The sequence below is a fragment of the Thunnus thynnus genome, chromosome 21 (assembly GCF_963924715.1).
Source record: "Thunnus thynnus chromosome 21, fThuThy2.1, whole genome shotgun sequence".
In the NCBI taxonomy this organism is placed as follows: domain Eukaryota; kingdom Metazoa; phylum Chordata; class Actinopteri; order Scombriformes; family Scombridae; genus Thunnus; species Thunnus thynnus.
The window spans coordinates 12,983,663-13,009,831 of record NC_089537.1 but is presented as its reverse complement, the minus strand read 5'-3'; the positions used below and the strand labels follow the sequence as shown (position 1 = coordinate 13,009,831).

Genomic DNA, 26,169 nt, shown 5'->3' with positions numbered 1-26,169 from the left:
TTAACAATTGAAATGATATATAACATATAGGCTTATATACAAATGAGCATTGATAGCCTAATATTGCAAACATATATTCTCGCATATGTACATTCATCATAAATCTGATTGTACACTACTGACATGTCTGAGAAACAAGGCACTTTGAAACTCATGCAACCACAGTTTGTGCGAGTCCATCTTTACGCCGCCTCTAAAAGGTTGTCTCAGCATGCCATCTGGCGCCTAAAGAATCTCAAAGCATGTAAGGGAGATGAAGAAGTGTCCCTTCAGTCCAGCAAATGACAGACAATGGTATCCAATAAAAGGTGGCTGCGGTGGTCCTTGAGGGAGTTTAAGGGGGTCCCTGGAAAATGAGAACTATAGTCATCTCACATCGTAATTCTAGGATACCAGTGGTTTCACTTTTTCCACCCTAAAGCTTCCACTCAGATGGGGTCTATCAGGTCTTGTGGTCGATTTCTGTTGGGTTTCCGTCGTGCAGTATGAGTTTAGTCTTGAGAATAAGCGCCTCCTGTGGGTCTAAGCGGGCTCTCTGGGCCCAGAGGCGGAGAGAGTGTGGCCGTGTAGCGGGGAAACAGGAGGCGTAGTGACATGAGGGACCCCGCTCGCAGCCTCTGCCTGGTCTCCAGAGGTGATGGAGGAGTCCTGGTCCGGGTCGGCGCCCCTCGCCCTCCTCCGGTCCTCCTCCTTCTTCCACTTCATGCGCCGGTTCTGAAACCAGATCTTGATGTGGCGCTCGGTGAGGCTCAGGGTCAAAGCCAGCTCCACGCGGCGCGGCCTAGAGATGTAGCGGTTGAACAGGAACTCCTTCTCGAGCTCCAGCAGCTGGGCGCGCGTGTATGCTGTCCTTGTGCGTTTGTTTTCCTCAGTCTCCATCACATACGGTCCTACAGAGACAGACAGTCATAGGCTTCAGAAATTTCCTGGACAATGGGATGAAGCTCATATTTTAAAAGCAGTTTAACTATTAATTTATTCATTATCATAAAGTTAGTAATTTATTTTTACTGAAAATTACCAACAGGCGTCAATGGAATGAAAGATAATTATGACCTTTAGTCGTCTGTGTCGGAAACCACAGTTTCATGACATCCAGAAAAAATAAACAATAGCCTACAATTCCCTCTTGTTGCTCAAGGAAGTACTTGAGACTTAAGCAACGATACTAAATTAGCCTACAGGTGTACAAAAACGTTCCAGCGCAGAAAAGCTTCCTCGCAGTTAAAATTTGGAAACAAGAAGTGACACAGACAGCTGCGACATTATCACACGGAAATATGATGTAGGCTAAACCACAAAATCCAGTTTTTGTACCGACAGATTTCTGGAGTAAAGGTTATAGAGTAAAAATAATAATTATTATTATATTAATGCCATTTATGCTCGTACAAATAGTTATGTTCCTACTGTGTGCATATGGTGACCCACATCTAAAATTAATCTCACTGACCAAATATTACAAATAAAAGAAAAAAGTCCTAAAGGCGGAGCTTATAGCATAATTGATAAAATATCGTGGTTTAAGATATCTGAGAGCACAAACAGAACGTCTTCGTGATGTGGTTTTGTTACGCAAAGGTTTTTTCAGATTTGCACATAAAGTCTTTTATTTTGTTTTTTTTACCCCTGAATTGCTGAAGCATGTTTTTAGAAGAGTGAAACAATTGACTTTTTTATACTCTTAACACCAAACTCTTCATCATTTTGTCAGGACCTCCTGTTAGAAACCAAGGGAATCCGCGACCCGACTGGGACCGCTGTAAAACTCCAAAGATCACCATAAACACTGTCAAAATATTTAAAAAGTATAAAGAATAAATGAATTAATATTACGGACAATTGTAGCAATTTTCTTACATAGTAATACCTACATCAGTTACTATAAATATCAATCTAAATTTGGTCTACATTCGTAACATGTACAAACCTAAAATAAACAAGTAAATAAATCACTCAGTTATTTTATTTAATTCAAGTTCAGTTAAGATGCCACATTTGGGACTTAATATGTAACATAAACACATATTTTTCCATGTCTTTGTGAGGATACAAATTGAAACACGGTCTATGCCCAAATAGGCATAGACAATACATTTTCACTATTTTATAGTGTAAAAGGAGATATTTAATTGACACAATAATAACGTAATAACAAATGACTGATTTGGCTTGTGGCGTCTTTTCTATTTTGATAAAGTTTTCCTTATATCGTCTCTTCGGAATGATTAAAACCCATTTTAATGTTGTCTTGAATGTTTCAGAACTTCACGCGACTTGTCTCTAAATCTACCGGAATTTATGCTTGTAAAATAAACCGATTGAAAAATGTCCACAGTGTGCTATTATTATCTTTACAATAATTTACAACAAAAGCTGTACGCAAATATAGGCTATAGATTACAATGTCACGGAAGAGGACTGTAAGCCTATACCGAGTTTTGGGAGTATGGATCAATAATCAAATGCAATATGTCCAACATCAAATAAGTTGAGTGGAATAAAATGTCTTAAATTTGCTCTGATTTGGGAAAAAAATAGTCAGAGAACTTCATAGATAGGCCTATTTTAGGTAAAGAAAGTGTTTGGTCTGGTGCGTCCTTGAGCAAAGTTAGAAAACTAACTTCTATTTGGTGGGCCTTTTATTGAAGCTTAATCTAATCAAAATGTCCAACCACTGACAGAAAAAATATAAGTTAATTGATTTTATAATTAAATTTAAGATGGAGGCTTTGGTTACACGCAAAGACTAACAATCGCTTGATACAAAACATCTACTTTCGTTTCTATGTGGCCAAACCCGGTTTAATAGATTTGGGCGTTTTAAAGGCATAATATGCTATACAGTGTACAGATTACTGATGGATCAAGATATGGGGATTTTTGAAATTGTTAATAGATGAAACCCGCATTTTTGTAACGATAAGACCTGATAAAAGCAAGTCCTGACCTTCTGGGCCTTTTACAAATTGACTGACAGGGTAAACTGAAACACCCTGGATAATATTGTTTTGAGCATGATGTCATTTGGGCCTCAGAAGAAAGAGTCAGCTGAAACTCAGTTGTTACTGCCATGACTACGGAGAAATGTTGTAAACAAAACCTTCCGTATATTTAATTTGACGTTTGGTGAGGACCGTTCAGGTTCAGCTGGCCTCCATTCAGTTATATGGAAATTATATTTATTGATATGCAGGGGTGTGAAGAATTACCTGCCCACTGTCCCTTCCAGGTGTGTGAGTGGGATTTTGTGGTTTTCATCCAGGGGAAAGGGAGGTGATATCTGTTCTGATCCCCCGTGTCTCCATAACCTGCGGCAGGCGGGAGAGGCTGCTGCTGGAGCCCCTGCGGGTGGTGCAGCTGAGGAACACCTGGATCCTCCCGCATAGGTAGACTGTAAGCGGGGGTAATGTCAGGAAGGCTGGCCGGCTCCAAAGCTCCCATGGACGGCGGCGTGTAGACGGAGTGGACCTGCCTGCTCATGTAGAGGCAGGACGGCGGGCTGTGGCTGTAGTCCTCACCCTGTGATCTCTGGTAGGCACAGGGGTCTTTAAAAACCTGCGAAGGGTAGTAATGATCTTCCCGATTCATGGCTGCCGAGGACCCGAGGCTGTGGGGGCCGTTTGCGCGCACATGTACCGTACCTGCGCCCTGCCTCGGCGTCGCACCTTCTGCTCCACCTGCTTCTGGCGCAACTGCAAGGCCCTTACTGCTCCACGCAGGTGTGTCACTCTGCCACCATGTGACTCTGCAGCGACCAAACCATTGGTTTCACTGTTTGCTCAAAAGGCCAGACCTAGCTATAGCCCTCAGTTTCCAGGATATTCTGCAGCTTGTGGGATTTTTAAGCAAATTTGAACCAGAGCGTCTGTCAGCGTGTAAATCAATGCCACTCTGTAAATACCACAGCGTTTACCTGCATCCACCTGTGTTTACCCAGGTGAATCTGTGGAACCCTACCTCCACACAGATCAGTATTAATCTGATTCAGCCTAAAGCCATCGACAATTTATATGGATATATCTCTTGTCTGCACACCGCGGCTGATAAATCGATAGGTATGGGCGCAGACATTGGTTGACCTGCAAGATAAGAGCCTTTGATGGGGGACACAGTTGTCTTGGAAACTTGGATAAAAAGCATAGCCTATTTCCTCAGCCCCTTTTTTTTTCATTTGTCTTGCACCTGGCTCTGACTTGGTGTCTTTTAAAATGTACCCATTACACTTCTGTAAATGCATCATTTAACACCATTTAGTTGGCCCCGTGGGCTTACAGTCCCTGCACGATGGGGCCCTCGGCGATAACAAACACGGAGCCGCTGCTGGTCGCTTCACTCGCTGCACTCTCGGCGTTGTTTGCTGGCCATTAGCTTTCAGCGGGTGTGAGTGTGTGTATTCGCCCCATTAAACAACCGTTCTCGTGGTAAACCAATTAGGTTGGAGTGAGCAACAGAACTCAATTAAACCGGCGTGCGCGTGGTGCGTGTCCCTCACAAGTCGCGAGCTCACCTGCCACGTTTGTGCCACATTTTGAGCCACAATGGGACTGATTTTCTATTTTTCAGGTAAACCTCAGTGTTTTATTTTAAACCATGATAGTGTGTTTCAACAGGCTATTTGCATTGAGTTCTTCAAACGCGATTACGGCACTTTCCACGGTATCTTAATGGGGCACTCAGCGATGCAATAAAGTTCAAGTAAACCAATTCTATACAAATCACCCCCTGCACTATGGCTTAATGGTGTTTATATTTGATCATTGTTTCAAACAGGAAGGAAACAGTTAAGCGACGTTATTCTCCACTACAGTGGAGACGGACAACGTGATTTATGAAGCATGAGGAGCGTAAAAACGCAATTTCGCCGACTTTCCAACCACGTCATTTTGCATAATGGCTTAAGCGAGGGGTAATGTAGCTCCACTTTGCTGTATGGGTAATCACTTATCACGTGGAGTTACTAACCAAAGAGACTGCCACGTTTATAAACCTCTGCAGGTGGAACAATAAAAAAAAAGAGCGTAAAGCTTAAACACATGGAGACAGACCAAATGGACAAGACGGATATAAAAAGCATTACAACACTTTCAAGCTTCAGTAAATGTCCATCTGGTGACCTGAAACTCCTCTGACCCCACTAAAACACTGTATTTAGGTACGGGTTGTATCATATTATTATTATTATTATTATTATTGTTGTACTTATAGTTAATAAATTACTGCATGCTGGAGACCACTAATACAAGAGGGTTAGGGCACCTGTAGGAGTGTCAGGAAAACAAGATTTTTTTTTTCTCCTTTGACAAACAAAACCGTTTCTGATAGCCGGTAAACACATGTTTAAAAAAAGTTGGACACGATAAAATGTGCTTACCCAGTGGCGACAGCAGCATGGCTTATGTAAACATTATGAGCAGTGAATAATCACAGAAGAATGGTAATGATATTATAATTGAAATCCAACCTGCTGGACTGTAGGTGAAACAGAATAACACCAAACCACAAGTCTGTGTGAGAAAGGAGGACACAGAGATTCAATAAATAAAAATAGAAAAGAAACCTCAAATTAAAATGGCATTTATCAAAAGTTATCTGGACTATAACGGCCATTTCTTATTTTTTTCACTAACATTTTCTGTGGAAATGTAAGAAAAAAGGCTTGGACTTAACCTCAACACTACAATGTGGTTGTACCCTCAAAAGTGAACTGTTAATAATAATAATAAAAAAACATTAGTCCTCCTTCATCTGCAGGGATTAAAATGAGTCTTTTCTGTCTTTTCCCTCCATTTGCAACATGTCAGCCATGTCCTATCAGCCCACTGGCAGGTCTGTGGAGCATGTTGGCTGGTCAGAGGAGTGTCCACCTCTGTGTTTCCTGGACAGGGGAGTGGCCTCTGGAAAAGCAGTGTTCCTGACCTGCACAGAAGTCCTTTCATTTATGAAGTCGGTGTCTGTCTTTGTCTGTGCTCCGACCATCCTTCCCGTGTCTCTGCTCTCTGTTGTCTTTGTGCCTGTGGCTCCTTCCCTTGTCTCTATCCTGCTTCTTATCTTTGTTGCCGCGGCTGCTCCTATGATGTTTATGGTCTGTGTGGCCTCCATTATTCCTGTGATCTCTGGGAGGCGTTCTGCTGCGCACACGGCTTCTGTCCGGGGACTCGCTCCTCAGGCGTCCTCTTTTGGCAGAGCTGGGCTCACCGGTGTGCCGCTGCAGGCCGGTGGAGCGCAGGGTGTTGAGGAGGAAGCGCTTGTTGGTACTCCGCAGTGGACATTTCAACCTGACAGGAGAGTGAAGAACAAAGTTTTCAAAAGAGCGATAAGAAGATTAAATAAGGTGGATTCAAAGGAACACAACAAACAGATGACAATGAAACTAAAATTTAGTGTGTTGATTGAAAATGTGGAATAAATGACTTGTTGTTCAACTATTATTCAACCGAAAACAATTTATATAGATCAAATAATTGGACAATATGATGAAAAAACTTCTATGTAACTTCTATATTCTGTTAGTACTGTTCTGCTTTCCTTTCCTATTTGGTGGTATATCAATTCATGTATGAAGTAACTGTAACTTGATTGTTAATGGTGAGCAACAGGAATTCATTACGCATCCTGCATTAAATCAACATGACTAATCATGAAGTCTGACTTAAATATAAAATGTTACAGACTGTTCTTCTGTCTGCTCCTTGTCAATTATGGAAATTGTATTATTTTGTTATACTTTGAGTAAATTTTTGTGTTTCACTTAAATGATTGAAAAACTATGCAAAAATAAGTGAATAGAAGCTAGAAATAAAAATAAGGTTTGACATATTTGCTTGAAAACTTACTTAAAGGATAGTTTACAATTTTTCATTAAAACAATAGTCAGGTCCTCATACTGACCATCAAATGTGCTTTCAATGTAAGTGATGGGGGACAAAATCCACATTTCTCCTTCTGTGTAAAAATGTATTTAAAAGTTTATCTGAAGCTAATATGAAGCTTCAGCCACTCAAATGAGTCAAATCCAGTAGATATCTTTCAATGTTACAGTCTTTGTAGTGCCAAAGTCCTTCTTTCTGTTATTATACTTCCACCACAGCTCAACAGGGAAACACTGTCTGAGGAAACATAAAGAAGGAATTTGATGCTAAAAAGACTGTAAATATGGCAGATATCCACTTGAAGTGACTAACTCAGACTGCTGAAGCCTCACATTAACTTCAGATAAACTTTTAAATATTTGCACAAAACACAGACTGTGGATTTTGTCCTCCATCACTTACACTGTAAGCGCATTATGAAGGGATCTTCTAATGGTCAGTACAAACAGGAGGAGAGATTAAGGCAAGATAAACCTGTATCAATGTTCATTCAGGCACCTGAATATTGTTTTAAGACAGACTTCAAAAATTGTGAATGTATCCTTAAAATGATTAACATTTTTAGATGTACAGTACGGGGCAAATGTTTTAGGTATTTTAGATGTTTAGCTTCTTATCCATCACGTAATCCTATCAGGGAGGCGTCTGATATGTCCCAAATTTATTCTGCAGCATGACAACGCAGCATGACAACGACCACAAACATCCAGCCATCCAGTCATAAAGAACTATCTTCAGTGACAAGAAGAACAAGGAGTCCAGCAGCCAATGATGTGCCCCCCACAGAGCCCTGATCTCAACATCATGGAGTCAGTCTGGGATTACATGAAGAGACAGAACCAAGTACCTTGAAAACCTGTGTGCAGGTGTACGAGGAGAACTGGTGCTGTTTTAAAGGAAAACCAAATACTGATTTCACTTGAATTTCTTCTGCACTTTGCATGAAGTTAAATGATAAAGAAAAACTATTCATGCCATTTTTGAAAGCATCCTCACTTTACTTTTAGTGCCTAAAACATTTGCACAGAACTGTAGATGATCAATCAATCAATTAGTTGTTTCAGTTCTTTTCACTCATCTGGAACAATTTAGTAAAAATGAGTCCATTAAACATTCACAGAATGCTGCACAAGAGCTCACATAGTACTGACATTTAATTAGTTGAGAATATGGCATACAGACATGAGCCTAAACATACCGCGACTACACACTTAAAGAACAAAAATGTGCCTCAGTGCAAACAAGCTGATAAGTAACATCCGAACGAGCATAAATGCCAAATGTGTGCAAGATGATACAGATGACAGTGCTCACCATCCTGCAGGGCCCATGGTCTCCGCTCTCACCCGAGCCCTGTCAGTCTCCTTGAGGAGCTCCTCCACTGCACGCCTGGATGGACAAATAAAGAAATAATATGGCCTTAAAAAATGAGTCAAGTGAAGGGTAGAAAATGGGTAGAAGTTGAGGACAAAGATAGTAGAAAACCTCAGGGGGGAGCCAAGCCAAGAGGAGAATAACACTGTGTAACAACTCTTTACTTGTTGTTTGTTCCTGGGTAGTAGATATCATTTCCTAATAGTTTAAACCTAAAAAGTATGGAAAATTGCTATTATCCCCTTCAAATTTGCTTTTGTGACCAGGACAGTGATCACTTTTGTACAACTTTAGGATAAATACATGTTAATTTTGATCGATATGCTTTTTTGTCTGACTTTATGTGAATAAAAATGTGCAAATTCGTCTGTTTTCCCATTGAAAATAGGTAAATTTCAAAATATCATTGTCCAGGTCACAAGAGCAAAGTTTGAAGCCATTTTCTATACTTTGTAGGCATAAGATAAATAACACTTACTAACCAGGACAAAAACTGTGTTACATAGTGTAATTTAATTAACTGAGAGAAAACAGAGTAATGCATGTTGTGGAGGAGAAAGTGAATGATTAGTGAGTGAATGAGTGGAAGAGGAATTAGTACTATGTATTATTAACGTTAGTGTCCTGGTTTGAACCCCAGCTGCTGAATCAGCAGAGTGAAGGAAACTCGCTGATCTATCCGACCTTTAACCGCACAGCACAGCAACTACTGATATCTTCAGCTGGAGCTACAGTGGCTGGGTTTTCTCACAAGCACTTAAGTGTCACAACACAACAAGTACAACAGCTGTTAGACCACAAATATCCTGCCTTACATGGAGAGAGGTGTTACGGTTAAAGAGGGAAACGAGCTACAAGTGTGCGCACAGACAGCCGTTAAGAGCCGTTAAACAGCAAAGCGGTTACATACTTCTCCAGTTCACTGTCCTCTGCCATCGCGTTGTGATCAATAACAACTTATAACAAAGTTGATTCGGCTAAAATCGATGACTGTTGGTTAATTAAAGAAGCGTCTCTTTTGTTTACTACTCTGCGAGGTCCTTCAACTGAGGACCCCGAGTTTTTTTCTGTCCGTGATGATGCCTGATCACAAAAGCTTCTTTCTTTCGCTTCCATTTCTGACACAAACCCCCCCTCACAACTTCCCTGCAAATGTTTTTTTAAGGATCACAAATAAGTTAAATGCTTTAATACTACTTGATATCTTGAATTTTGTTCATTTGCATAGTTTAAAACAAAACAAATGACAAGCAGTGGAATAATACGGAATCCGAAAGTGTTCAATGTTGAGTAAATAAAAAGACGTTTCAAAAGTTTTCATTTCATCGTAATGGTATTCCCCCAGTGATACTTTTGTTTTCTGTCTCTTGTTTCCTAATGAGCACTTTGGAGCTCCGTTGTGTAAGTATTCAAAGTCTTTGTTTACGTCAAGTATCAATACCACACTTCATCACAAGGTAAGTCCTGCATGCAAAATCTTACTTTAGTTTAAAAAAAAAAGACTATTTTCAGAAAAATGTGCTAAAAGTATCAATATTCAAATTACTTGTACTTATCATTATCATTATGCATTAATGTCGAAGCAGTAATGTTGCAGTTGGTGAAACTGGAGTTAAATGTAATGTACAATATTATTTGGGCAGTTAAATCTTAATCTGTAACATAACTAGTAACTATAACAAAACATTATCAGACAGTTGTGATTAACATTGGGAAGTGCAAGACAGCAGTTTATTATCGTTTTCTTATTAATAATTTATGAATAAAGGGAACAGTTATATCACGTATGGGCTTTTATTAATGACTTGACAATGAACTCACCAACAGGAGAGATTTTTCTGTTTATTAATGACTTACAACTAATCTAAAGGCCATCAATAAAGACATTAGTTACAACTTGAAAAAGTGTCAGTTTCCTGAAACGAAGGAGCGGATGCAATGATTTGATTGGGTTGCAAGTCTAACAAAATATTTGGAAGATGAAAATATTATGAAGGTTTGTAGAAAAAGTAGTTATAACTGTAGTATGAGAGGAAAATGTGAGATCATTTTTTTGTCCACAAAAGAGCTACTTTCCAATAGATTTTGTTACTTTTTGCTTTTACTTTGTACTCACATAATCAAATTACAAACGATAACCTCATAATAAATTTAAAACAGATTATTTTTTGCATTTTTCTGTTCAGGCAGAGGTTCTGCTCTGGATTGACAGCCACTGGCCCCGCCCACACCGGTGACGAACAGCGGTGGGCGTGGCCAGCGCCGCCAGAGGCACGGGGGCGTTTTCGTGCGGGTTTGCGGAACGGTCCTTTGCGGTGAATGCGTGATTGAGGTCCCGCAGCTAATAATCGTCCCCCTTTTTGGGGCCGGAGTGCGCGGCGCGGAGGAGCAGCCGGATCAGGTAATATGACATCTGCATATATATTCTGCCTGCACGTCCGCGGTGTCACTGTGCGGCTGGCTGTGCATTGATATTGCCATTGTCGCTTCATCTTCATCTAGCTTTTTTTTTTTCACCGCTTGTGGAGGGTGGGATGGAGTCAGACAGATGGGGGCAATGATTTAAAAAAAATGCTCTTGTCTGGTGTTCAAATGTGTTCAACGGGTAGCAGATCATGACACTGCAGTTAGTGCGTTGCCATGGTAAATTAGGACTATGACAGTGAGGAAAAAATGAATTTCCAATTAAATCAGTGTTTTTGTTGTTATCATTGTGTGACTGACTGTTGTGATAAAAGCAGCCTTTTTGCTACAGACATTACAAAACAGCAGCAGGCCTGTTCTTGCAAGTGGCCAACAGCCTTTCTGGATTTTTTCTTTTTTTGTTAAGATAAGAGACTATTTTTATTTGAATTGTATTTGACAGGGACGATGCAATTTAAAATAGTTCCAATACAGAGCATAAAACACTGATGTGCTGCACAGAGAGTTTATAGCTATTGCTAATTTTTAACTCTTCTCCCTAATTGGGCTACTTACAGCTTTCATTATCATAAAACCACAACACACTACAGATATGAGAGTACAATAAAATACACATAAACATTAAAATAAACAAACAAAAAAAACTTTAGAGTACAATTAGCTAAAATGAGTACAGCTCTGGTTTGCTTTCAGCCAGCCAGCACTTAACCTTTGTTGTAATTGATTTTATATCTGGAATTAATTTGATTTCAGTTGTGCTCCAAAGTTGACAGCCCTTTATGGAGAAAGCTGATTGTCCAAATTTAGTTACTGTCTTGTCTTTGGATACATCTGGAAAGAGGCTCTGGGGCTAGACTGTTGATACATTTGAAAACTAATTTAAGAAAACATAAAATGAATAAAGCTCTCAAAGCAAAGTATCTTTTCAGTATGTGACAGTGATGCCACCAGACAGGCTTTTTGTCCATTATTTTTAGTGGTAAAGATGTGAAGTGTCTGATTGTAGATGGTGATGCTTGAGTCCATACTGTCATACAATATGAAAAAAAATGACGAGAGGGGTTTATAAAAATGTAGGCTAAGCCGACAAGACGTGAGATTTTAAATCTGTGGCCAAAACATCATCTCATCTTATTTGCAAATGTCATTCCTGCATGTGAGGTGTAGTTCATGGTTTGTCCCGGATTGTAAGATTAGATTGTCATCTTTGAAAAAAATGAAAAATGAGCATGAAGACAGGTGCAGGGCCGAGACTGTTATTTATTAATATAGAAAGCAGTGCAATGACAATAACAGCATGGCCTTGGACTCTAGCATACACACACACACATACACATACACACACTGGGATTAAAAGAGAGATATTTCACAAGCATTCACCAATCTTCATATGACTTGTGTTTAGGAATCTGTTGCTACAGAGTCCAGCGATGTTTTAAAATAGATTTAAGTGCTTTTCATGGCAAAGGCTCTAAACTGCTGCCACAGTGAAAAGCTGAAGACTTTACTTATTGATAAAGACTATTTGCAGGATCTGGTACCCAAAAAGCTCTTGCGCATGCTGTGCGTCCTGTGTGTGTGTTTGCCTGTGCTTGTGTAGACTTATACTTGCATGTCTACAAGTCTGTGCGTGTGTATGAATGTGTGTGTGTGTGTGTGTGTGATGTGGTGATGTCACAGCTTTGTTATAGGAACAGAGAAGCCTTGTGTCCTCATGATTAATTCATGTCCAGCTGCGGGATAGAGACAGAAGCAGCCAGTCACACACAGACAGGAGCACGTACTTAAAGGAGGCTGAAATAAGTAACTACCGGACCGGTAGCCAAGGAGACAGGAGAGACAGGTTGTCACAGAAATGGGTAGCCATGGAGACAAGACGAAAAAAGCAGCAAAAAACGAACCAAGGGGGCTCTCATCATCATCTGCACTGTCTGACAAGCTTTCAGGCTGTACCAGGGAGGAGCAGAGCATCCTGCTGAGAGAAGTGCATCTGTTGTGTGGCTCCTCTGCATCCTTCTCCGGCTACACTCTGAATGTCAAGCCCCACTGAACAGAACAGGCTCCAGGTCGTCATGGAGACAGGAGCAGACCCTCAGTGGAACAGAGGCAGGTAGTCACTGTGGCTTGGCTAGCCTGCTGCGTACTGAGGCACGCCCTCTGCTGTCCGCCGGTAGCATCATGGCCCAGAGGGGCTCAGGCTAATAGAGCGGCTGCAGGTCTGAGTGGCTGTGGATGTGAACCGCTGTGGAAGTGATCAGCTTGTACAGTGCATCAGCTCTGGGGACACTCTCTGCTCGGTGGAGTGCTGTATTTCAAGACTTTGCTTTAGGCATGTTCTCTTTCTGTTGCAGAGGAGACTGAGTGCATCTACTGTACACGGCCTGAACCAAAAGAGAGAATATCAATTCCGCTTTAGGGAATGTTTAAAGAATTCCTGCTATTTTTGTCTTTTATGTTCTTATCTCTTTTGTGAGCTCAGTGCCCTTTCAGAGCTTCACCTATCTCTGCTTCCTCCCATCCCCTCTCTCTTCTTTCTCATTTTCTTCACTTTTTTATCTCTTTTAGATTTTTACATCCCATTAATCTCTTTCACGCCCTTTGCTCCTCTCTCTGTCTAATTCTCCGCACTCTTTCTCTCTCTCTATGCTCCTTTCTACCTCTCGCGGACACTATTTTCCCTTTCTGTTGCTTTCCCAATCCCACTTCCTCTGATCTGTGTCCTCTCTCTCCCTCAATCCCAGATAATTCCCTCTCTGTGGAATTGGAAGATTGCAGCAGGCGAGAGCAAAAGAGAGATTATACTGCCAGATTAGTGGACAGGAGCAGCAATACATAATCTCAGCACACTCACTGACACACACGCACACACACACACACACACACACACACACACACAGTGCCTCTCTCGATCCAATGCAGACTCACACATCCATGCGGACACGTGCGCCCACGTGCACAAAGTATTTGCCACATGAATAAATGCACGAGCACATAATCAGACACTTGTTGTTTTTCTGAAACAGCTGTTTAACCCTCTTGCTTTGCCCTCTGACCTGCAGGGTGATGTGCCATCAGCCACTGGGGGGCATCTGTCCTCTCTGCAACCTGTTCATCCTGTGAAGCTTATGGGATAGGAGTGTGTGTGCCCCTTCCCAACACTGCAGCCCCACTGGAGTCATTTGTGCCAAAGCTGAGTTGTGTTGAAGGAACAGAGATGGGCAGCCCAGGCTGCGAGGTGGGTCTCGCCGGGCCAGTGGAGCCAACCCTGGAGGCTCTGTGTTCTGAGTGTGGCCAGATCCACCGCAGCTGGGAGAACCACCTTTACAACTACCGCCTGGAAGTGGACGACGACCTTGTGTGCCACATCTGCCTGCAGCCGTTGGTGCAGCCACTCGACACACCGTGCGGCCACACCTTCTGCGCCCGCTGCCTGCGTAGCTTCCTCCAGGAGAGGGACTTCTGCCCGTTGGACAGGACGCGGCTGCAGCTGCAGGCGTGCCGCAGATCCAGCATACTGGTTCACAAGCTGCTGGACAAGCTGTCAGTGTCCTGCCCTTTGACCCCAGTCTGCTCCCTTAGCATGCCACGATGTGACTTGGAGGCACACCTCAAACACAGGTAACCACGCTTGCATACAGACGTACTAGATGAGTGTGCAAGCTGTGAACAAACATAATGACATATTAAAGACTATGCATGCATGACAGGCAGGTTTTCAGATTTGATTAATGCACTCTTCACACACTTTTCTGACTCATTCACCTCACAATGCATCCTATTTGCAGTTGTGTAGGAGTCAATCAGATCATAAGCAAAGACAACAGTCACTTAGTTACAAGTGTAGTAGAAATAACCTTGGAGACAAAACACAATGATCAGAGACAAGTTTTTCAGAGGAATATTTAAGGTCTTTATTGAATTGACAATTGGCAAAGACCTTGAGTTATTCTGCGCAGAGCAACTGAAATGAACAAACCATTCAGTTATACATATACAGTTGACAGGACACATCACCACTCTCATTCGTTCATCTCATTGGCCCTCTATAATGCTTATAACACCTCCCTAAATATAATTGGCTGGTAATCAGAAAAACAACAGTGTCTGATATTTGTTTACCCTACGTCTGTCTTAACAAACTATCGATCATGCATAACCTTTAAGAACGTGATGCCCCTGAAGAGAAAAGAAAGTCCCTAACTTCCCTACCCGAGAACTGTGACAAAGATCACAGAACATCCTGTAGAATATGAGAAGACACTTTATACATGAACATATTTCTGATTTAATAGCAATGCATAAGTATACAGACAAATAAAGGACTATAAGTATGCTTAAAAAGTATATATTGATTACATCATGAATTTTAACACATAGCCTCAAAGTAATTGCATTATACTTATGAATTGTCCACCACACAAGTATGTTACCTTTGTATAATATTTTTCTCAGACATTATTTTAAAAACTACATTTAAGTGACGTGCATTCAAAACTTCTCCATACTCACGACCGGAAGGAACATTTGGACATATAGGTTGTAGTCTGCAATGGTCAGACTTACCCATCACCTTCAACCTTAAAGGTCTCCGTCCATCCACACGCTTTGGCTTTTGGCCCATTTGGACCAGGTGCTGTGAGACCCTGAGGGGATTATTGGGCTGTAGGTCATGTGACGGGGGATTAGTGGTTCCCTAACAGAGTCATGGGTTGGCTGACCAGAAGCTCCATGTTCTCATTCTGCAATCATGCTGAGCAACTTCAACACCAGAGACCTTTTCAACCATTTCTTCTGCGAGACAGCCAAGGGCAACCCTGGCCTGTGGTGAGTCGAACACAGCGTGATTTGAGGTCAGCGCGACTCGGGATGGCGAAATGGCATCTTTATCTCACCCATTCCTTGTTTCTATTCCGCTACCTGCCTCTGAATTTACTTTCTATCTTGCTGTTTCTTTCCTTTCACCTACCTCTTCTTGCTGTCATTGTTGCCCTGTCTGGCACGCAAATGCAAGTAGTATGTGTGTCTATGCATCGTGTGTTGCCATTGGAGGAACTGGAGGAAGTTGTTGCTGCTGGTTGTTATGGATGAAAGTAGTGTTAATTCAGCATGTGACAGTATATTATAATATAGCACCATTTGGAACATTTACACTGCATAATATATAGATTTTACTTTGCTTGATACAAATATTTTGGTTATAAATGTGTAAAAACCCACTTACAGCTGAGGGGAACAAGATTATAAACTTCTTTATTGATTAAGGAGTATACTTCTAAAGACTGTCTGTTTTTGCTGCTGTTCTATTGGTGTTTTGACTCTTGCTTATGGACTGGTTATCCGTTGACCACCAAACACCTCTGTTAAGTTGAGGAGATTTTCTTTAACGAGCTCACACTAACAAGCTATGGCTAACAAGCTGTTAAAAGCTTTTCTGAGTCAGCTGTTTTTACAGGAAACTCCTGCCACAGTGTCTCGATTTTATATCTTTACAGCGACACTGTGTGGATTTTGCTGCTGAATTACTGTGTAGCAGTGATCAGGATGGTAAAACGTTACGTAATAGAAGCACGAGTAGAGAGGAGTCATAAAGTTGGCAAGCTGACTCAACAATGCCAGGTACACAGTCATATCTAGATAAGATACTGATCATACCAGACCAAGTACAGACGTAGTAACCAAACCGTAAGGGTGTGTTTTAATGCTTATAAAATCAACTTTTCATTTGTGAGAGGACAAATATGTTATTTCATCTTTTAAAAATCACACAGTCTGGCTTTAAGTGTATCCAAGATTGAAAATAGCAGAAAAACAAGCAAAGATGGAAGATATCTGAATTCTTTGGTTTGCTCTTATCCGTAAGATTCGGTATTTTATAGCCTATAAACTATAAACTTTATTGTCAATAATCTCCTTAATCAGTCACATCAACAGACGAGAACAACTCAGTAAAGTTGTGACAAGAAGACAAGGAAAAATCGTTTAAGACAGATCACACAAGTTCACTGTGAGGACTAACGTGACATTCTTTAGTAAAGATTAAACCTCTGGACCACGTGGGCTCGCCGCTCCCCTGCCCTGCAGACTTAGGTCTAAGATAGTAACAGGAGGCCAAGAGTCTGCTGTGGCTGTGTGACTTTGTCAGTCAACATTGTTTATGTTGAAGATTAAGGATCAGACCCTGGACATTAGATTAAAAGATGAGAGTGCCAGGCCACAGTGTTCTTTGGTGGTCAAGGTGGGGTTGCTGATCTTGTTACTGATTGTGTGTATCTGTTAGCAGGTTAAATGTTGGTGTTTCTCTCTGTCTGAGCAGAAAAGCTAAATGACAGGGAGACTGATGTATTCACTGTTCTTGTCTTTGATCAAGATCCAAACAGCTTTAATATGTGAATATTTTTCCCCTTTAAACCATTTTTCCTTGGGGTTGATGGATGAGTCAAAGACAGAAACCCATTACGTAAGGCAACCGGTTATTTAGTGTTTTATATTTTAAATATTACAAGAGCAAAAAGATCGTTGGAGAGCAACATCCGTTTTCCTGTTGTAAGAGATGGTCCTGGTTTTCTTAGGGAGTAGGACAGGAAGAACAGAAGCACTTAAATAATTCAACCAGTTTATAGCTGCCACTTATAGTAAATACCTCAGTCCATTAATAGTGAGACCGCATTGATCCCTTGAGTCTGTCTGTCTATTTTTAATTGTTTTCCAGTGAGGAGTATCAATATGTGGGGCAAGATTGATGCGTTCTTTTCTTATTTTGATGGAAATAGAATCAAGGTGGTATTTCTGGCATCTAAACTGTGCCAACACGATTAGTTGAGTAATCCGTGAGAAATTCTTAAACACATTTGATAATTGATTAATCGTCATTTATCAGTCAACAAGATTAAGAGTCTACAGCCATACGAGCAGCTCTGTGAGGCTGTTCTTAGGCACAGCAGTGCTTTGAGCTAAATCTGATGTGCTCACAATGACAATGCTAACATGCTGATGTAAAAGGCCCTGCACAGCTATGACTAACCCACACAGGTGATTCACTTGTTCTGGTAGAAGTCTAATCAGCCAGAATAACTGAAAACACCTGTGGACATGTGCAGAGCCTTTAAGCAGGTATATCTACCACGTTCATCATCTTAGTTTGGCTCGGTTAGCATGCTAATATTTGCTAATTAGCATCAAACACAAAGCACAGCTGAGGCAGACGTGAATGTTATTAGTTTTGCAGTTATTAGGTCATAAATCAAAGTGAAATTTTAATCTGATGATGATGCTGGATGAAAAGTGGTGATAACACTGAATGAATGTGGCATGAATATGTGTATCATGGCAATCCACCAAACAGTTCAGTCCACGAATGTGAATCTCATGATGGAACTAGAGGAAACATCAGGGGATCACCAAAGTTATTAGGATTCATTACTCTGGAGACCACGAATGTCCGTACAAAATTTCATTGTAATCCATCCAATAGTTGTTGAGATATTTCATTCTGGACCAAAATGGAGGATCAACTGACTGACAGGCCGATGATGCCATCCCTACAGATTTTGCTGGTTCTGGAACCTCTGATGTGATGATTTTCTGCTTTTCTATGTTGTATATCATCATAAATTAAATATATTTTTGAGGGTTTTTTTCACTGTCGGTCAGATAAAATTGTCACTATCGGCTCTGCAAAATTGTGATGGGCATTTTTCACTATTTTGCGATATGTTATAGACTGAACAATTAATGGATAAATGGAGAAATAAACAACAGTTGACAGAAAATAAGTCCTTTTCAATCTAAATGTGATCTAAAATATGAGATTTAAAATATGTGAACTTTAAGAGCTGTAATCTTAGATGATGGGATAATCATAGTCGGGCAACATTATGTTAAAAAGTGGAACTATCTGGACAGGAATCTGTAGAAAAAATATGCAGCCAGTTATTTGCAATCTACAAAAAAATGTGAGGTCAGTGACAGCTTGATGTGGCTGTATCTTAATTCAGCTGGGACCTTTCCTACAAAAATAACTCTCTGTATCCACTGAATCCCTCACAGCTACACGTGACCCTGCACTCTGAACTCCCTTGTGGAGGGGGGGGGGGCAGCAAAAGAGAGAAACTCCCTGATGTGATCAGTTGAGCGTCACATCAAGTTAACTGATGCGGAACTTGATTTTCTTTACACGTCAGATGGACTAACAAACTGACGCCTGTTGCTTGGTGAAAGGTGCCCCGGGACGCAGTCTCAGCAGACCAGTGTGGACGGCCCGCGATGCGAGAGTGGGGACGAGCGGGCGATGGTGACCAGCCCTCCCAGATCACCCCGCTCCCCGCAGACAGACCTGAGGGACGCCACCCCGTCGCCGCCCTCCGGACCTAACAACGCCTGCAGCAACGGATCCACGTGGACAGACGATGCCGGCCTTGACAACCCCGCCTTTGAGGAAAGCACCGAGGAAGACAGTGAGTCGATCCACTGCAGATTTAGATTGCCAATAAAGTCAATAAAGTTTAGATTGACACATTATATAATAACACATTATAAAAGACATTCATCTTCTTGTCCTCGCAGACTTTATTTGTCTCCCTCTTCCTTCTCTGTCGTAGGTGTGGTCGGGTTGGAGTGTGTTGTCCCCAGGGTGAAGCGGCCCCTCAGTAATCCCTGCATCCACCTCCTCCGGTCTGTCAGCTCCACCTCCTCAGGCTGGGACTGCCCCGAGTCCCCGCCTCTCTCCGCTGAAGAGGGTACGACATCTTTTCCTCCATCCTCCATCCAGTCTTCCTTGAATACAAGAGATATGAAATATAAAATATGTGAACTTATCCTCCTTGTGATTGTAGGAGCTGTAATCTTAGATGACTGGATGATCTCATTCAGGCAACATTATGTTAAAAGGTAGAAAGATCTGGACATTAAATTGTGAACTGCAGCTGTGTAATTTGTGTGTCCATTAGGCTGTGTAAAGTTGCCCTCCCTCCCTGAAGGAGAGATTACCGCCATAGAGGTCCACCGGGCCAACCCGTACGTTGAGCTGGGCATCAGCATCGTCGGTGGAAACGAGACGCCTCTCATTAACATTGTGATTCAGGAAGTCTACCGAGACGGGGTCATTGCACGAGACGGGAGGCTGCTGGCTGGGGATCAGATACTACAGGTGAAAGATTTCAGTTACAATTCTGTTGAACAAGTGCATTAGTTTATCTCACATTCTGCCCCATTTTCATACAAAAAGGGAGTTTGCAAACGATCACTTTTACCACATTACTTCACTTTTTCAGTCAGTGATTGTTTTGCTCAAGATTAATGTTGATGTACTGTAGATGCTAAGGGCAACAGTATCAGTATATGTTGTACCGGTGTATTAGTTCTCCTTTTTCTAGAGATCTTTTGTGCAGGTTTTGAGTATTATCATCTTACCTCATATGAATCCTTTCTTGATATTTTAAATTATTCTTTCCAAAGCCTTGCAAAACGTCTTGTCATTGTTCTACCTATTTAAAGCTGCTTTAATCAATATTTTTATATTAACAATGGATCATATTACTACTTGTTATGTAAAAAGGGTTGTTCATTGTGACAAATCCACAGAGAATTATCACCCAACTCAGCTCTTTGGAGCATTTAAGCAACTTTCAGCTCATAGTTTTGATTTTTAGCATTCTTCTCAACCTCATTTCCACCACTTGCCTGGCACAAAACAGCAGACAAAGTTAGCGACTGGCTGGTGAACATAGTGGAACACTAGAGTTTTCTCAGGAATTCATGGAGACCAAAACAGAGCTAAAACAAGCGTAAATTTTAAGGTTATATTCATCAAGTGGCCAGAAACATGACTCCAAATGAATGCTAATGTTGCTGGATGTGTAAAAAGGCATTTTAATGAGGTGATAATATGTTAGTGTTGTGTTTACAGCTTGTTGTGCTGCCCCTGAGTAGCCCAAAAATGTACAAATGCAGGTTTTAAACATTAATTTCCTTTGACTTCTCTCTCCCAAGGTGAACAATGTGGACATCAGTAATGTGCCCCACAGTTTTGCCCGCTCTACCCTTGCACGCCCCTGTACCACTCTGCAGCTGACTGTGCTCAGGGAGCGTCGCTGTGCCTCCCGGGCGCCTCCCTCTTCCTCCTCCTCCACCCCGGCCGTGCCACACGCGCCCTGCTCCACCCCTGAGGGCACCCCGTCCAGCCCCGCCACACTGAGAATCACCCTGCATAAGCGGGACTCAACAGAGCAGCTTGGCATCAAGCTGGTGCGGCGAACGGATGAGTCAGGAGTGTTTGTGTTGGACCTGTTGGAGGGAGGCCTGGCAGCGAAGGACGGCAGGCTGCGCAGTAATGACCGCGTTTTGGCTGTCAACGAACAGGACCTTCGCCACGGCACCCCGGAGCAGGCTGCACAGATTATACAGGTGGAGATGCATTCAGGCGCACACAAGCCATTCATGCTTTCTTTTGTAAATATCTAAATTTGAGTGAGGAAATAAGCAAAAGAAATCATTCAGAGTTGTTCCTAAAAGCACTGACTCTGATTTTCTAGGCCAGCGGAGAGCGAGTCCACCTGATGATTGGCCGACCCAGTAAACCAACTCCGCCGCCACCGCCAAAATCAAGCTCCACCAGAGACCTTTACTGCCTTGATCACTTCCTGCCTAACCACAGCTCTACCCCAAGTCCTGTGCCCATACACCTCTCCCGCACCAGCACCCACAGAGTGAGAAGATGACTGTGTGTGTGTGTGTGTGTGTGTGTGTGTGTGTGTGGAGATGGGTTAAAATATATGTTTACATGTCCAACATCCAAGTGTTTGTATTTTAAGATTTACCTGTGGACTGGAGGAATGTACTTTTATTTTTCAAAACAATCGCTGGTTAGCTATCTAACCCCAACTCAACAAGGTGAAATATGTACAGTATAATCATTCCAATAGAATAAGTTGCTGAAGAGACAATTTCCAAATATTAAAAGTAAGACTAAGGCTTTAAATAAATGTGGGAAGTATTACTACAGTATGTCTTGAGTATAGAGTGAGTTTTTTTCCTTCAAAGCAAGAGTCAAAAAGTAGTTAATGCCTGATGAGGTTTATCATTCATCGTGGCAGTTAATTAACAGTGTGGATTATTTTTCTAGTGGGTTTAGTTTCCATTATCATTTCCAATTATCATCACAAAGTCGCCTCAGGTTATTCTGAGCTGCAGTGATGAAATGAGAGTTTAAAAGGGTCTAACTACACTGTAAGAAAATCCAGGAGTGGAAGAAACTGTGCACAATTAAAATGCAGCTATAATCATCAGTATGTATGTAGTTTAGTCAAATATAATATCCCCCCATTTGTTAGAAACTCTGTTTTAATAGAAATGGAACTGTAAAATCATTTAACTATAAAAGAGAGAGAGTCTCATCTGATTGGTCAGTAGTCGGGCTGTTGGCAGGTTTTGATCCTCTGAAGTGTTTTTAAAGTATTTTAAAGAGACATTCACCCTTTGCCATGAGTTGGGATTTTGCCCAGCTATAATGTAACAAAAGAGCAATTAACTTCTATTCCAATTAGTTCATTATCTAATTAGAAATCTCTTGCCAATATGAGAAAATTAAAGCCAAGCAAACATGATTTTTCTTCTCTCCAGCATTCATTTTGTCCCTGAGAACCTCTTTCAGAGTCACAAAATATCGTATGTTCTTCTAACAGAACTCTCACGCAGACCTTGAGTTGGTTGTCTTTCTTTTAAACAGTCGAAAAATCTGTGTTTTTGGTGAAAATCAGAAAAAACTGAAAATGATGTGCAATGAGAGAGTAGAGTAGACTCAAGAACATCGAGCTGTTGTTGAGACTGAACCTGTGTTTCCTTTGTGTGATTATTCAGGATCTGTCCCAGTGTGTGACCTGTAAGGAGAAACATATCACGGTGAAGAAGGAACCTCTGGAGTCACTTGGCATGACTGTCGCAGGAGGGCGGGGCAGCAAGAGCGGGGAGCTGCCGATCTTTGTGACCAGCGTCCAACCTCACGGCTGCTTGTCGAGGGACGGGCGAATCAAACGAGGTGAGCGCTTCCTCAGGAACGACAGTAACGGGACAGATTCAGCCACATCAAAAACATTACAGCATCTTCTTGCTTCCTCCCTCCCTCCCTCAGGTGACGTCCTGCTGAGTATCAACGGTCAGGACTTGACGTATCTGAGCCACAGTGAGGCCGTGGGCACCCTTAAGGCCAGCGCTGCCTCACCCTCAGTGCAGCTGCGGGTGCTGGAGGTCAGCATGGTGGAGGAGCACGACCACGACCAGCTGCTGCCTCACACTCATGACAGCGACTTTGATGCCAACTGGTCCCCCTCGTGGGTCATGTGGCTGGGTCTGCCCAGGTGAGCACACAGAGGAGAGGAAGGGTGACAGAGGAAGGGTGGACTATATTAAATATTTGTGTTTTTATGATGTGTGAGTATCACTATGATATATTTCTTTGATGCAGTGCGATGACCTGAAGTCTGCTTCAAACTGATACTGAGAGTACTCTCTTCTATTTTTCACCTCTTTTTCTTCGGGCTGGACAGCATGAACTAAAATATACTGTATGCCACAATAAATTATGACACTTGCCTTGATAATGATGACATATTTTTCTGACAAATCAGTGCATGATGGTCCTGTCTTCATATTGCATTATTTCTGATTTATTTATTCTAGTTAATTACAGACTGAGCAGGTAAAGATTCTGGGTTTTTGGACTGGACTTTGGGGTGATTGATTGGTGGTGGAACATCTTATTAGATTTTATTGGTTGTTGCAGCTATTATTAGTTCAATTATACAGGATTCTACCAATTTATTGAAAATTGTAATATGTTTAAATTAAGGTCAGTTGGATAAATTGTCTAGTTTGTCTAGTCCTACTTTTTCTCCTTCATTCCCTCCCTCTCTTACCTGTTTGTGCTACTGCTCTTCGCTTCTCAAAAGTTCCCAGAAAAGTAGAGAAATAATGCAAAAATTGCTAAATTGACTGCATTTTTTGCAATTGCAAGAGGTAAATGTATTTAGAGGAACAGTATACAAAAAACAATGTTCAATTGGCAAAAAAAAGATGTGTGGAAATCTATCCATCCATCCCTCCTTCAATCTACAATCTTTTCTCGCAGCTACCTGCACAGTAGTCATGAGATTGTACTGCGGAGGAACCACCCTGGCAGTTGGGGCTTCAGCATCGTTGGCGGCTATGAAGAAACCCACGGCAACCAGGCGTTCTTCATCAAGACCATTGTCCTCGGCACACCTGCGTACTACGACGGACGCCTCAAGTGAGTTGCTCTTCACACGACTATCTGTGGTTTATGTTAGCGGTGCTGTTGTGGTGAGTTAGTAGGTGGATAAACTGTGACCTGCAGGGGGCGAGAGGTAAGAGTGGCGTGATGTTAGTCCACACTACAGAGTGCAATCAAAGAGCAAAATAACATTTTCAGTTGATTTGCGAATTATATCACCTTTCATCAGAAACAACTGTGTGATTAGTAAAATTCAAGATTCCTAATACAAGACTTGCTAACATTTGCAAATTTCAAGAACAAATAATTAGTGCTTAAAAATACGATTATGCAAAATAAAGTTTACTTTTCTTTGCCTCTTAGTGATTAAAATTTTTGTACTGAACTTCATAGGCGTGGCCTTTTTTGCTGTGTCATCACTGTCTTATTTATCATTGTACCATAAACAACTACCAATAAACCAAAAGAAACACAAAACAAAAGAGCCCTATATGAGACGAACAGTAGTCAGAAAGATGGACATCAGATTAAAAAACGAAAGGTAAACCCTGACCTGATGTTTTATAAAATGTTTTAGATATTGTGTGTCAAATTTAATGTCTGTCAACTGAACTCTAGCTGAATTCCTTCGTGGTTTCTCATCTGGGTCTTATTTTCTCTGTACCTTTTGTTTCTGCAACAGAAAAATGAAGGATAGGTTTGGTGTTTTTTTTATTGTCAACAAATCCCATGAAAAGACCCAAACCAAGAACAACTAACAAGTATTCCCTGTGTAGTTTTAGTCTGATAAAGTTTATTCCTCTGGCTTATTTCACTGGCTGACATGTTTGCTCATGACAATGGACATGGCCACTTTATTTTAAATGCAATCCCACATAAACTGTCCTGCTGCTGTCTACTGTGGCTTGGATTGAACCTCATTTGTACGCTGCTTTGCACAAAAGTATCTGCTAAATGAGTAAATATAAATTCCATAAATATTCACCAGAACATCAAATCTGCAGCTGAAAATAGTCCCCAACAGATGCACTATGTACTCAGCTGTTTTAGGAAATATTTTATCCTTTTTTTTTTTTTTTTTTTTTTAAATGAAAGTATATTTTTGCAACCCATTTTTAAAGACTCCTATCTTCAGTAGGGATGAATAGGTTTGGGTAGGGAGTTCGGAAAGTACTGAGAAATTATTGACAATTACAAAAATATAAAATATCGCTGGCTCAAGTCTTTAGCTGTATTTTGTCACTTGCTTTGTAAGCCACTCCTATAGCACATGTCAAATATAAAGACTCCATAATGCTATTTGTACGGCACATCATACCACGCTGTCAGGTCCTGTTTATAATCCATACTGTCGTCCTAGGTGTGGTGACATGATTGTGGCGGTCAACGGCCTGTCAACAGCAGGAATGAGCCACTCAGCGCTGGTGCCCATGCTGAAGGAGCAGCGCAGCCGGGTGGCGCTTACTGTGGTCTCCTGGCCTGGCAGCCTGGTATAGCTGGGCCGGATCATAAGCAGGCTGCGCAACCACACTGAGTCCACCCAGAATGTCCTATATTGGGAACGACCTTGGCCAAAGTGAACTGGTACACGCTACTGTACATCGCTCCATACCGGGCTTAATCCAGGACCAAAAGCATTCAGAGCTGTAGTAGACCCAGCAGGACCAAGCCTGTCCTGACCAGGTGGGAACTGATCCAGATCGTGCCATGTCACTCGACAGACTGCACTCACAAACACACTGCTGTGTTCATATGGTCATGTTGTCTTCACTCCCGCGGGGAGAATGATACTGCAACTGTTAACAGGCAATTTGTGCTGTATTCACCTCACTAGGCAGTTGTAGAATCCAGGGCTGTATTCAGGTGGATGCATCGTTGCAGGTAGAGATAGAATATTTAAAAAGAAATAAAAAAAAGTAGCCTGTGATCCTCTGTCATCTAGGATAATGACCTGTAATCACTTTAATCAAGATTTTCTGCAACACCAGCGCTGTATCCAGCTGAATAAGCCTGAGGCCTTATTAGAAACCTGCCGCACCCTGGGGGCTCAACTGCCCTTAGGCCTCATCACCATGACAACCAGCTGTCCCATCAGCTGGAGTTTTATACATGTGTGTGAATGTGTGTTCTGTTTGTTTAATAAACATTTCCTTCAAAGGATTCATGGCTCCACAGCGTGCTTTTCCACTTTGCAAGTGGGGGATTTACTGTTGGAAGCGGTTCATTAGCGACTATACGCAGAGTCACTTAGAAAAC

At 41.7% G+C, this 26,169-nt stretch overlaps 3 protein-coding genes across 4 annotated transcripts; 1 reads left to right on the top strand and 2 right to left on the bottom strand.

Moving 5' to 3' along the window:
* Position 1: 1 nt before the first annotated feature.
* pdx1 (pancreatic and duodenal homeobox 1) lies at positions 2–5,300 on the bottom strand. Its single transcript, XM_067578385.1, has 2 exons — positions 3,213–5,300; positions 2–890 (listed from the first exon to the last, which is right to left on the bottom strand). The coding sequence occupies exons 1-2, from the start codon at positions 3,589–3,591 to the stop codon at positions 523–525; spliced, it is 747 nt and encodes a 248-aa protein (XP_067434486.1). The 5' UTR covers positions 3,592–5,300; the 3' UTR covers positions 2–522.
* A 261-nt stretch (positions 5,301–5,561) lies between these two features.
* Positions 5,562–9,306, bottom strand: si:ch211-140b10.6 (protein POLR1D-like). Its single transcript, XM_067578387.1, has 3 exons — positions 9,157–9,306; positions 8,187–8,261; positions 5,562–6,278 (listed from the first exon to the last, which is right to left on the bottom strand). Exons 1-3 carry the CDS (start codon positions 9,180–9,182, stop codon positions 5,936–5,938), a joined length of 444 nt encoding a protein of 147 aa, XP_067434488.1. The 5' UTR covers positions 9,183–9,306; the 3' UTR covers positions 5,562–5,935.
* A 92-nt stretch (positions 9,307–9,398) lies between these two features.
* On the top strand, positions 9,399–25,816 carry lnx2a (ligand of numb-protein X 2a). Of its 2 annotated transcripts, XM_067578382.1 has the most exons (12): positions 9,399–9,703; positions 10,433–10,647; positions 13,730–14,288; positions 18,888–19,123; positions 19,268–19,405; positions 19,616–19,815; positions 20,658–21,071; positions 21,200–21,373; positions 22,524–22,701; positions 22,795–23,020; positions 23,791–23,949; positions 25,274–25,816. In XM_067578382.1, exons 3-12 carry the CDS (start codon positions 13,885–13,887, stop codon positions 25,407–25,409), a joined length of 2,265 nt encoding a protein of 754 aa, XP_067434483.1. In that variant the 5' UTR covers positions 9,399–9,703; positions 10,433–10,647; positions 13,730–13,884; the 3' UTR covers positions 25,410–25,816. The 2 variants fall into 2 exon arrangements, with proteins under 2 accessions (XP_067434483.1, XP_067434484.1); XM_067578383.1 differs by lacking the exons at positions 9,399–9,703; positions 10,433–10,647 and having other exon boundaries at positions 14,147–14,288; positions 18,851–19,123.
* Positions 25,817–26,169: the final 353 nt, after the last annotated feature.

Coding starts and splice junctions, on each gene's coding strand:
- lnx2a (XM_067578382.1), top strand. CDS start 13,885: ATGGGCAGCCCAGGCTGCGAGGTGGGTCTCGCCGGGCCAGTGGAGCCA. Junction 22,702..22,794: donor GGACGGGCGAATCAAACGAG/GTGAGCGCTTCC, acceptor TCCCTCCCTCAG/GTGACGTCCTGCTGAGTATC. Junction 23,021..23,790: donor ATGTGGCTGGGTCTGCCCAG/GTGAGCACACAG, acceptor CTTTTCTCGCAG/CTACCTGCACAGTAGTCATG.
- si:ch211-140b10.6 (XM_067578387.1), bottom strand. CDS start 9,182: ATGGCAGAGGACAGTGAACTGGAGAA. Junction 8,262..9,156: donor GAGGACAGTGAACTGGAGAA/GTATGTAACCGC, acceptor TTGTCCATCCAG/GCGTGCAGTGGAGGAGCTCC. Junction 6,279..8,186: donor ACCATGGGCCCTGCAGGATG/GTGAGCACTGTC, acceptor CTCTCCTGTCAG/GTTGAAATGTCCACTGCGGA.
- pdx1 (XM_067578385.1), bottom strand. CDS start 3,591: ATGAATCGGGAAGATCATTACTACCCTTCGCAGGTTTTTAAAGACCCC. Junction 891..3,212: donor CTGGAAGGGACAGTGGGCAG/GTAATTCTTCAC, acceptor CTGTCTCTGTAG/GACCGTATGTGATGGAGACT.